The 13,663-nt window shown below is 26.3% G+C and overlaps 1 protein-coding gene across 1 annotated transcript in view; it reads right to left on the reverse strand.

Moving 5' to 3' along the window:
* The window catches only part of LOC135950350 (ubiquitin-conjugating enzyme E2Q-like protein CG4502), a 31,568-nt gene that overhangs the window by 4,038 nt on the left and 13,867 nt on the right, over nucleotides 1-13,663 (reverse strand). Inside the window, exons 2-3 of the mRNA XM_065499897.1 lie at nucleotides 1,078-1,473; nucleotides 9-126 (exon numbers count right to left, since the gene is read on the reverse strand). Coding sequence (XP_065355969.1) covers nucleotides 9-126; nucleotides 1,078-1,247 — 288 coding nt within the window. The 5' untranslated portion in view covers nucleotides 1,248-1,473. The remainder of the gene's footprint in view (nucleotides 1-8; nucleotides 127-1,077; nucleotides 1,474-13,663) is intronic.

Raw genomic sequence — 13,663 nt, forward strand, 5'->3', positions numbered from 1 at the left:
TCATTTACCGTAAATACAGGATTACTTTTGCAACATTGTATTTTTTGTATTTCCTTGTATTCTTTCATAAGTCTGCGGGCTCTAACGCTAAAATCAGGAGCTGGATTTATTGACATGGGTTTGATTCTAAAAAGGAATGAACAATATTGACATATAAATTGGCTTTAATTTAAAAAGTGTACGTAACAAATTTTTGAATTTTAATATTGAAGTAATAGAGCTTAAATTGATTAAATATCTTTGTTTTATTGTCGGGTTAAATATTGTTTTCATTATTTACTTATTTATTGCATATTTAAATCGTGTATGAAAATAATGTGACTAAATAAATACATTCTATATTCATTCTATAAAATGATTATACACAGAGAAAACAGATTCGAATTTGTTGCTAATCGAATGATTCTATCTTAGTGACCAAATTTTACAGTTGTGACTACATTATTTTGTATGGGGTAACTAAAGGTTGGTTGCCTCAACTGAAATTCTTCTTTATCAACTGACATTCTGTTGATAGAACTGAAAAATTCTATGTTTGTAACCGAATCATTCGATTGGCAACAAATTCGGTTGCTATCACGAATCTGTTTTCTCTGTGTAGATATCGTTTCGGTGCGTGATATGTATTTTGTTTACAAACTTTTCAGGACAACAACTCTTTTTGTCAACTTTATAAAAAAAAAAAAATTAATTGGTTCGTCCTAGAATTGGAAGGTAATTTTCACGAAATGTGTACATAACTCTAATTATGTATTATTATTACAAGCAGGCATTTGTTGAACATACTTATTTTTTTAACTACTACTCCATTGGAGATATTCGAAGTAAATGCTTTCAGACTGCGTAATAAAAATGTGCGGCGACAAACTTTTGTAGATTAGATATAAATTAATGTCTGAAGAATTTCGCTTAAGGTTAAAATATACAATATAAATTTTGTTTAATAAAAGTTTTCGAAGTTTTTTCAAAAAAGCAAGATTGAACTAAGCAAAACTTAAACCAATCTAAGTATTTGAAACAAGAAAAAATTAAGAATATCTTTTGTGGTTTTTATAAAAAAAATATCACAGAACTTACTTTTTATCCAGTCTTCTAATGCGTTTTCCAGGTGATTCCGGAAATACAGCTGGCTTTTTAACCGTTCCTTCCGCTTCTGGATTCTTCTCTTCGGGCGTCTCATCTTTTGTTGTATTACTTTTGAATATTTTACGTAATGACGAGACAACTTTCTCTTTGGATCGGGACATATTTTCGCCGTTTTATTTGTATTTATTGAGAGATTAAAATTTGACGGTGGTATTTGTTTTATTCCTATCAAATGTAGTTTAATTTTTAGCTCATGTATTCTTATTTTGATTAAAATTTGATTTATTATCCTTTTATATACATATAAAGGATAAATCAGTCTAAAATTTAAAAAAAAAATAAATAAATGTTGTGCGGTGCTCGTGGTGGTGGTGGTGTTTTAAAGTTCTGTAAAGAAATAAAATTAAAAAAATTGTTTATATTTGAAAATATTTATATTTAAAATTATTATTTATGTAAATTGCAATTTGTTTGTAAAAATCATGAAACTAATATTTTCTCACTTCTAATCAAAATATTAAAGAACATTAGATCCATTTAAGAAAAAAAAATACATTAAGGATAAAAAATACCAAATTTAATCATTTGTTTAAATACACAGTTCATAAATCAAGTGAATATCTTGACACAAGCTATAATTAGACAATTTTTCCATGTCTTTTGCGCTATATAATTTTTTTTATAAATAATTGTAATTTGGGTTTTCAATTATTCGAGTTTTTTTAAATCGATTAATTTTTAAAATTTCCTCGACTATACGAACGAATAAAGAGTTTAAAATATTATTCGAATAATTTAATAAAATATACTTAAAACCAGAAAATGTTTAATAATTTGTTAACAATGAACAAAGTACAAAATTAATAATATATGTAGATAATATATAATAATAAAAAATTAGAGCATTTTAATTATATAAAGTCCCGTTAAATATTTTATTTAATTAATGTTGATTTCATAATGTTCCAATTTTGGTATGTTAATCCAAAGTCGATTGTGGTATGGATGTAAAAAGTTATTTCTAATAAAATTTCCAACTTAACCAACTTGGAATGCAATTATAAACTATTGCTCTTGTTTCTTTGAGAAATTTTTCTCCAAATTTTTGTTTATATAAATTATTGTATTTTTTTTTTTAATTTTAACATTGAAAATAAATTTATCCGAGTATTTGATTAATGATGATAATGATTCATTGCTATAAAAAATATATTTTTTCCCCCTTGAATATTCGAATAATTTTTATTCGAATGACAACCCGACAATTAATCGTATTGGTATTTATGCTTAAATTACATTTTAAGCTTGTAAACTGATTTCTTAACAAAACACCTTGTAGACATTTTCAACAACATTTAATAGTTATTTAAGTTAAATAGAGTCGGTGAACAACTCAAGTTTATTTATAACCCGAATGTAAACAATAGAGAGTAAAAATATAAATATTTCAATCAGTTGCTTGATGTTGTTACGGATATTTTATTGTTTACACATACGAGAACACAAATTTATTGCCTCTAATAAAAAAAAAAAATTTATTGCCTTCTAATAAAATTTCCAACTTAACCAACTTGGAATGCAATTATAAACTATTGCTCTTGTTTCTTTGAGAAATTTTTCTCCAAATTTTTGTTTATATAAATTATTGTATTTTTTTTTTTAATTTTAACATTGAAAATAAATTTATCCGAGTATTTGATTAATGATGATAATGATTCATTGCTATAAAAAATATATTTTTTCCCCCTTGAATATTCGAATAATTTTTATTCGAATGACAACCCGACAATTAATCGTATTGGTATTTATGCTTAAATTACATTTTAAGCTTGTAAACTGATTTCTTAACAAAACACCTTGTAGACATTTTCAACAACATTTAATAGTTATTTAAGTTAAATAGAGTCGGTGAACAACTCAAGTTTATTTATAACCCGAATGTAAACAATAGAGAGTAAAAATATAAATATTTCAATCAGTTGCTTGATGTTGTTACGGATATTTTATTGTTTACACATACGAGAACACAAATTTATTGCCTCTATTTGCTTGACTATGCTTTAAAGTCCTAGCTATTATTAAAATTATCTCTTCTTTTTCATTATTTCCTTTTTGAAAAGTTTGAGTATTTTATAGAGAAATATAAACTACTACCTTCACCCGGTGCTCTTCGCTACCCAACCATAGTAATATAAAAAAAGTAAATTAATATATTAGATATTATAAAATAACTATTTACTTTGTATGGTGACACGCCCATTTATCCAATCCCGCCCATTTTCCAGCAATGGTACCGAAGTAAATCCTGAGAAGTTTTGCTGCTTTCACAATGATAGTTCACCAGATATTCCATAATAACTATTTATTTTGTCAAAATAAAGAGCAGCTTATTGTTTCTACCAAATATAGAGGAATATACGGTACAAATTTATAAGCGATCGGTCCAGTGGTTTAGTTTCCTATAATGTACAAACAACAAATAAGCAGACATAAATATGGATAAACAAAAAATTCCTAATTTTATCCGTTTTTACCCCCTTGAAAATGTACATTCTAAATACAAATAGATATTTGTGACTATGTTGAGCTAAATTAAAAATGTTTCCACTTCCTTTATTGTTCCAGACGTGCATTTTTTCTCCTTATGTTAATTTTAGTAGAAAACTAATATTAAATGTTTAAAAACTGAAAGTACCAATTTTTCCCGTCTTTCCCCTTTTTATCCATTTGTGGTCCAAGGTATGAAAAAAGATATAGCCTATTGACGCTTCCAAGTAATCTATATCTACGTTCCAAATTTCAATCAAATCGGTTCTGCCTTTTAGGCGTGATTGTAGAATAAATAAACAAACAAACTTACAAAGACATTTATATATTTATATGGATTAATTGTTTTCTGACACACTTTTTACACAATATTAAATATTTCTACAGCTTTTTATTAAAATTTCAAAAAGTGCACCCCTTTTTAATGCATTTATTACTTACTAATAATGTTACTAGTTCACTTTATTTTATTTACCTGAATGTTTATTTGGATTTCCTGCTTTTTTACGTTTAAACCACACACCATAATTTTGTAGATACAACAAGTACGAGTAGAAACTATCAGACCTGATTAAGAGTTTTGTAGTAAATAGTTATTTGCTTTGCATAACTAACGAACCGACCAACTGGATAACAGCCAAATGTAAAAATACAGCTGGAAGGTCTGGTCCATCTAAAAAAAAACTAAAAACTATTCACTGAGAAACGAAACCAAAGAAAAACAAAAAGAGAAGTAGAGAGAATATGAGGATAATTGAAGTTATTAAGTGGCACTTGAATGACTACTTTTTAGGTTGTTTTTAACACGAAACACGTCTGTCCTATTTATTAGTGTGTCTGTGGTGATAACGTTCCCTTCAAAACAAAACCATAATTTTTATAATTATCAAAACCGTAATAAAAATGTCCTTCGTGTTCCAAACAAATATTTTTAACTAAACCAAACGAGTTAATGTACACAGCATTCAATGTAGTGGTACGAATATGAAGCCTCGAATACATGGATACATAATTAAACACACATTACACCATTTTCAAAGTGGACCTATGTTTAGATTTCGTTTTATTTTTGAATTCTCCAAATAGTTTCTTATTCGGAAACAGTTAAAAATTTTTATGAAAATCTTTTAGTTTTTAAATAATTTTTTACTCTTGTTTCTGTGTCAGGGGTAAAATTTAATGATCCATTTTTATTTTAGAAAGAAATATTTTTAATTTTTAAAAATACAATCATATTATGTTTGTATACAATCATATTATGGTTGTACTACTCTTATTATTATTATTTTGTAAATATGCGGAATAAAATTGCAACAAAACAGAAAACGAAATTTTTTTCCAACGTTAAACCAAAAAATCTTTATAAAATAGCCCAATGTATTAATTTAATGTAAGCAAAAAATTGTTCTTATTTTGTTAACATTTTGAAATAACTAATGGGCAGATTTTCAAATGGGGTTTTAAAATATTAAGGCAAAACATAACGTAATTCAAAATAAGTGCTAAAACACTAATATCTAATGTACTTTTTCTTTGGCCAGTGTCAAACATTTTGTTGCAATTTTATTCCGCATACGTTATTAGTAACTCTAAAGTAAAATCAAAGTACATAATATAATATATTATATTGGTTTTGTTTATTAGTATTATAAATAATGTTATGAGCAGGGAAACCAAAATATGCAAATGCATGTTTTTTCTGGTGAGTCTAATGAGCACATGGATGAGATATTTACACGTTTCAGAACTATTTAAGAATTTTGGCATCGATTTGTTAGTGCATATTTTTGCATATTTTACCCTTAAATACATATTTTTGCATGTATTTGTTTTAAGAGCATATTTATGTCATACTTTGCATTTTTAGAGCATATTTTACTGTTTAATAGCATATTTTGAGTTTATCACAAACAAATTTTGTCTTACTTATTTTTCGCTGTTGTGTTACAGGTTTTTACTTCCTTTGTTTAAAATTCAAAATTGAAAAATAGATGGCTTTTCACCAAAAAAAAAATTTAAAAAACAGAAATTTTTTTTTTAAATTTAAAATAACAATTCGAAAAATTTTTTTATCCAAAAACTGAAAAAACTAAAAAAAATTTTCACCTAAAAAATCTGAACAAAAATTTTTGTTCACCTAAAAATATTTAAATTTTTTATTTTGAAGTATAATTAGGTGAAGGGTATATAAGATTCGGCACAGCCGAATATAGCTTTCTTACTTGTTTTAATATAAAATAAGCACTATTTTAATAATAGCTCCATCTAAATATCAAATTTTAGTTCTAATTCAAACTTAACCGTTCTAAGTGTTAAAGAAATATTGTCTTTTAAATTTGCTCCTGTAACATCAGTTGATGTCGAAAGAACATTTTCTATGTATAAAAATGTTTTCAGATCCAATAGACAACGATTTTTATTTGAAAATTTAAGTAAATTTTTTTTGGTTAAAAATTATGTAAAAGTTTGTTTTTTAAGAGCATATTTTTTAAATTTTAAGAGCATATTTTAACGTTTTTACTGCATATTTAAAGCGCCTAAAACGCTTTTTTTAGAGCATATTTCCGGTTTCCCTGGTTATGAGTATAAGTTAAATTAAATTTGTATTATTAACGATTTCAATTCATAACATTTATAAATACTTTCTTGAGAAGATGAAATGCTTTAATGTTTATGGATGTTTTATTTTGTTTAATGATATTTTTAAATTTCAGATTATGTATTATTGAACTAATTCTTTAGATAATACAATAATAATGCATTTGGTTATAAAATACCATACAATTTACGTAAAACAAGCAAACATTTTCGTCATGTACATTTTTATATTTATGAACATGTTGTTCTTATTCTGAATGAAAAAAGTTTGGGAAAAAAGTCATGTTCGATTAATAATATTTATTACAAAATTAATTCCAATTATGATTTTTTTCTTTCAGTGTGTCTGTAAATGGTTAAATTTCAGTATTTTTTTATTATTTTTTTCAGTGAAATCTATATTGTGATTGTGACGTGTTCGATGCATTAAACATATTTCTAAATAGTTATAATATTTTGCTATTTTATAAATAAATAATTATTAGTGAACTTTTGTATACCTTTTATTAGTGAAATTTTAAATTTATTTATGATTTAGCTACATCTATAATATGTTTTTACATGACCATATTAAGGTTCAAGTGGAATAATTATATGGTTGGACATATTGATATTATGGTTGTTCTATTATTATAATATGATCATTAAACCATAATTTCAATAACAACGAATGCCCTAATTTTCATTTTAAATTTTCAAAATAATGGAAATGGTGTTTGCAACTAAAATCAATTCTTATCAAAATTTCAAAATCATAACTAATGATATACAAAATGGCATATTAAAGCAATTTGCATTTTGGCAAGGGTTGCATGCCTGTCATTTACATTCTTATTTAGTTTTGTTGATTCCTTCTTTAATATGGTTGGCATAAAATTGTCACATTTATTTAAAATAATAACAACTTAAATAGTCTGTTCTGTTCATTATAGATTTATTTACATATATACACATAACTATATACCTATGTACGTACATATGTATCTATGTATACATATATATTGTAAAGATAGCATGACCTTATTGTTTAGAATATTAAATTAGTAAAAAAATCCGCAATTTGTTGGTAAATAAAGGTATGGATAGATTAGCTAGAGGGTGGGTTATTTAATAATTGGACTTATACTTATATTAGGAGATGAGGATTTAAACAAACTGTTTGAAAATGTGCAGTTTGCGAGTATTATTCAAACACGTTAATATTAAAATATTTTTAAAGTAGCTTAATTGTAAATGCATTATTTTTATTATTTCATGAGTGGTAAGAGTTTCTATAGATTTCTCATTCCATTCGTAATTTCTATAAATTAATTTGAAACCTTATAAAGTAGTATATTCAGGATCGTTACATGTACACGCAGAAAAAAAATATAGTTGGGCATGGTTACTGTAACCATTTCAATATTGTTACAAGTTTTTTAACTATATTATAGTCACAGTAACCATTTACATGATTGTGGTAACCATAATATGGTTAATTTACGATTCACATGATTGTATCAACCATATATATGGTTACAGTAAACAAATATATGTTTGTGACAACCATTTATATGATGAAGGGCTTATATTATGTTGCTCTCGGCTTATGAATATCATAATCTGAGAACAACATATTATGATAAAATTATTCATCATAAATATGGTTGCCACAAACATATATTTGTTTACTGTAACCATATATATGGTTGATACAATCATGTGAATCGTAAATTAACCATATTATGGTTACCACAATCATGTAAATGGTTACTGTGACTATAATATTGTTAAAAATCTTGTAACACTATATAAATGGTTACAGAAACCATGCCCAATTATATTTTTTCTCTGCGTGTAGGTAGGTGAATCAGTTTAACGATGTACATATGACTGTGAAAATAAACTTTTCGTATCCAAACAATTCTCGGTATAACAAATACTGATATAACGTATTGAGGATATAGCGAATGAGCAAATATTTGTATTAGTAAGGTATTTTTTCGCATCTTATCAAAAATTGTTTTTTGGTATTTTTATAATATTGGGTTGAAATCTTCTAGAAACAATCAAGTCTGCAAAATTTTTACTAAGTAAATGGGTTCTAAAAAATTTGTGCTTAACAAAAAACGTACAACAATAGTATAAAACGAAAAAAAAATATTTAATTTCAATGTGTAATTTGTTTATATATTAGATCAGGATTAAAAACATTCATTTAAAATATTATCGTTTTAAAAAAACGCCTAAAAAACATACTGTTTTTAACAAAACGTACTTTTTTTCTTTACTTTTTCCGATATTAAAATGGTTTTATAGCAAATATCCTTAACATTTAATGTGGCGACTTATGGCAGTTAGATGTATCTATTGATAAGTAAGAAACTTGTTACCATTTCCAGGTTCATGAAGTTTTTTTAAGGGGGCGAAATAAATAAAACTCAATTTCCCAAAAAAATTTAAATGTGTGAAAAAGTATATTTCGTACTGCGGCTCCTCATATAACGAATAAATATCGTATCTTACTTATTTTACTATATGTTAAAAGTTGTAATACCAAAATATTGTAAATAAAATTGATTATGATTAAAAGACAATAAACATTGAACGAGAAATCTAAAATATTTTACAAAAATATTTGAATATTTAAATGTTGTTCGAAATAACGGATTTTTTAGTATAACGAATAGACCTGACATTATATCATTTGTTTTGGATTGATTTTTACAAAAACTTTGTTTCGCCATAAACACGATTTATTATAAAACATATTTCCAAAGTACTTTAACTAGATTAAGATCAAAATTAAAAATAATGTTTGGTAAGACAAAACTAATTTTTCAAAATAGGTATTTTTCCAAAATATTGAAGAATCGAGGCAAAAGAAAATTTTATTTCCTCTAATCAAATGTGTATGTGGGGGTTTTATATTTATATTGTACATTTTATCGGCCCCTACAATTTGACCCACCCTAATATACATAAATATATTATGAGGCCGTAATAGGAAAATGTTGAAATTAGCCTTACTAGCCATGGTGATGGGTATACAAATTTATTTTCTATTTATATTTTTGTGCATAATATGTGGTAAAGCGAATATGTCATTAGACGAATATTGCATTTTAACTTGTTTTAATTCATTGTCCTCTAGTTCCCCATGAAATTTAACGCTCATTTTAATTTCTAGAATTTCTTTATTGCATTCGCAAGAGTACGTATTTATTTTTATTATATGCTTTTAATTAATGTTAATTTTTCTAAATTAGTTGTACAGTATTAAATACTCATACAATATTACCTTATATTAAAGGCATTAGCCACATGTTTAAACCATTTGAATTAAAATAGTTTAAAAACTTAATAGTGTTTTGTCATAAAAGCATACATACATGCAATGGTTCAAATGGTATTTTGAATTATTTTTATTGATTATTCTCATGTTTACATTTGAGAAAGTGACATGCTCTCTTTACACGATGTATTTTTTGAAAATAATAACAACTTAAATATGAGTACCACATAAAGTCAACAGTTTTTATATATACGAGCAAATAAAAAAACATGGTTGTGGTGACCATAATAGAACAGCGTCATATTATGATTGCATTTTATGGTCATATTATGACCATAACATTATTTTATGTACCATAATATTACTAATGTTCAATGATAGTACATATTATAAAAATATTGTTGTTTCTTACCATATTATGATTCCACCTTAATCATAATATGGTTATGTAAAAACATGAAATTATATGATCATATTATGTTTGTACAACAATCATAGTATGGATGAGCCCAATCATATTATCATTCCAGCTTAAAAATAACAAAAATATTTTATTAGCTGACATGTCCATATTTTGAAGTACAATATTTGTTCATAGTTCATATTATATTTATAATTTTTGCAAACATAACATCGTTCATAATCAATCATATTTCCAACAATCATGTAATTTTAAATAAAGAACCAAAACTTTGTTGTATAAAAGAAGTTATTATTCTAATAAAATGTTTTTAACCTTAATGTCGTTTGCGAGGATCATTTATGATTGTAGTTGCGCCAATCATGTCCAAAAACATCAATAACACTGGCAAAATTAAAAAATATTGTTGTACTCGACAAAACCTACCAGAAAACTAGTGTTACTTCCCAGGTACTTCATTCATTTTTGTATCACTGTGTAAGGAAATTATTATATTTTAAATTTTTGGAATTTATGTACATATGTATATCTCACGTAAGCCAATATTTAACAACATATTTTCTCTCACGTAAACACGTAGGAATTTATATTCATATTCAACTGAAAATTAAAAATATCCTTCAGTTACTTTTACACATATACATACATATTTATATACGCCCATATAGAAAAATGAAAAATCAAAGCTATGAAGCAATTTTCCGCATAAACTATAATAAGTTTTGATGTTATGATATCAAATGAAACTTAATACTTATTTATTGAACCAAAATGCAAGTTATCGACTTGAATACCCACTCATTTATAAATACATACATATGTAGGTATGTACATCTGCATATGTATATTTGGTACAGTAGCCCAATAAAGTCTACATACAGGAATTCAAATTAAATTTCTTTCGTTGAAAGCTGTATTTGTAAGTTAAAAGTAATGAAACATATTTGTTAAAAAAATAAATTTACACTTAAAAAAATTAAAACAACATCACTTAAGTCGGGTTTAGCAACATTTGCTATCACGTCCAAAATTTCACCGTTATTAGAATTTTTGATTCTGAGTCAAATAACGAATTTTTTTTTGGTTTTTTGGGCTTTAATGTTCAAAATATTATGAATCTTAATAGCCCCGCCCACCCAAAAGTAGGCGTCACCAAGAATAAATTTTTTCGTTATTTTACTCAGAATCAATAACTCTAATAACGGTGAACTTTTTTTTTTGCTAAAATCGACATAAGACATGTATTATTATATATACCATAAAAAAAAATAAAAAAACTACTTTAAATTAAAGTAACATAATAATTTTTCCTGTATGTAGACTTTCTTGGGCTACTGTATGTAGATATGTAGATACATATTTCAAAATTCGTATGTATGTCCTACGCAAGATTTCGAAAATTAGTAATGACTGTGTTGGTACGTGTGACACATACAGTATCGGGATGGTAAAAATTTCAAAGAATTCGAGGAGAATGCATTATATGTAATATTGTTTTAAATTCTTTGTGCTAAATTAAGGCTTAGTCATCATCATCAACATCATCATGATGAAAGACCAATAGTAAAATGACATGGTTCATATGGTCGTTTATAACGCAAATCAGGAAAAAGAAAAGTGAGCAGCACATGTCCGTACACTTTATATACAGACATACATAGTACATTGTGTGCTTAAACGAATTAATATTAATTAAACAACAAAGAACATAATTTTTGCCAGAAACTTTGCGAATACATACAGACAGACATACATGCATACATACTAACAACATACGATTGAATGTAAATCCAACTGTAAAATACTACGATACATATTCATGGGATTATTTTATTTTGTTTTATATAGTACGAGTACGAACGAACAACTTTCAACACGTCTCTATATAGTTGTCTGTCCGTCCGTCCGTCCGTACGTCTATCTGTAAGTGTGCAGTGTGTCTGACTGTCTGCCAGTCGGTTTGACTGTGTATAAAATATATTGTATTTAAAACATTTGCATATTTATTGCCTGCATTTAGATGCTGTTAAGGAACAACAGCACCAACTACAAAAACATCAACACCAGCAGAAAAAAATACAAAACAAATTTAAGTAAAGTAAAGCAAGTAAGAGAGCGGAATTAAAAGTTTCTTCGAGACAAAAAAAAAAAACTTGTCCGTTAAGCTTTGATATGTTTGGATCATGATTAAAAGAAGAACAAACTGGTTTTAACACGTTTGTGATCAATTATAAGCATATGTATTATGATCGCTAATTCCAAGTTTTTCAAAGTACTTTTCAATTTGCCCTCGTTCGAGTGTAAATGCAACAAAACCAAATAAAATCATAATACGCGCATGTGTTGCATTTTTTTTAATACGTCTTTGTCTTTGTTGTTACACCGTCAAAAAATCACCCCCATTCAGTAAATAAATGTATCTACGAGTATAGATTCTAAATTTACATCAATATGCTATATGTACTACAATAGTATAGTTGAATATTTTACTAGTCACTTATCAATTAGATTTTTTTTTATTTATATATCAATATTGTTTTTAAATAATCATATCAGCACATCCCACGTAAATTAATTATTTGTACTCGTAATCAAATGGACTTAATTTCATTTTCATTTCCCGAATTATTTCGCTTGTTGTTGCTGTTTTTAATTTTTAAAAGTGTATCCATAACAACAACTACAATTTAATTGGCTATGTCTACACAATACAGTTTTATGACGTTTGTTGTAGTTTTATATAAATACATACATACTATGTACTTGATTTTGCCGATAGGTGGATAAATTGAAAAGTTATTAAATCAATGTATATTAACATGAAAATATATCAATCGTAATTACCACATTTTTCATTTGTGGCAATAATATATTGAAATCAACTTTCCAAAGCCCACACATAACTTACAAACCAGTTTGATATGTCAATATATCGGGTAAAGTCATGGTTCGGTTGCTAATCGAGAATCGGCCCACTGAGATGACTGAGATATAAAACAAAAACCATGACTACCTCGAATTGTTTACCTATTTTCCACTTTTCTTTTTTCATTAACAAATTTTCTTTTCAATATTTATCTAGAATTTGCGACCCTACAAAGTTTATATATTCCAGATCCTATATACATAGATAGCGTATGAATGAAATATGTTTTTCGAAGCTCGGAAACAAAACAATTTTTTTTTTCCAAAAAAAAAAACATTTTCAAAAGAATACGTTGAGAAAATACATGGTTTGTCGCAAATGACTTTAACGTTAATTAATAATAATAATAATTTGTTTTCTACAGCAATGTTTTGGTTAATATTGTATGACCACACGATTGTCACTATATGGTTGGAAATATGACGTGGAAATTCTAACTACAACTAAATTAGGATGACAATGAAAAAGTATTGTTATATTAATAATCATGAGATGATCATATCAGCTATCATGTTTTTACATAACCATATTTTGATTGAGTTGGAATTAGGGTATCCATTCGAATAATGATTTTTCGAATAATCGAACACTTTCTTACGAAGACTTAAATTTTCGAATAACGAATAATTTTACGTAGAACAATCGAATAAAATGAATAAATGGTATTTGTGTTACTAGTAATACTCTTTAGATGAGTGGAGAAGTGGAAAAGCTATCCGTTTTCAAATATATAATTTTACTACAAGAAAGATGTCGGAATCGAATCATTGGAACAATCGCAAATATTTATTTACTACGCTATATATTTGTT

The sequence above is a fragment of the Calliphora vicina genome, chromosome 2, assembly GCF_958450345.1.
Source record: "Calliphora vicina chromosome 2, idCalVici1.1, whole genome shotgun sequence".
Lineage (NCBI taxonomy): Eukaryota > Metazoa > Arthropoda > Insecta > Diptera > Calliphoridae > Calliphora > Calliphora vicina.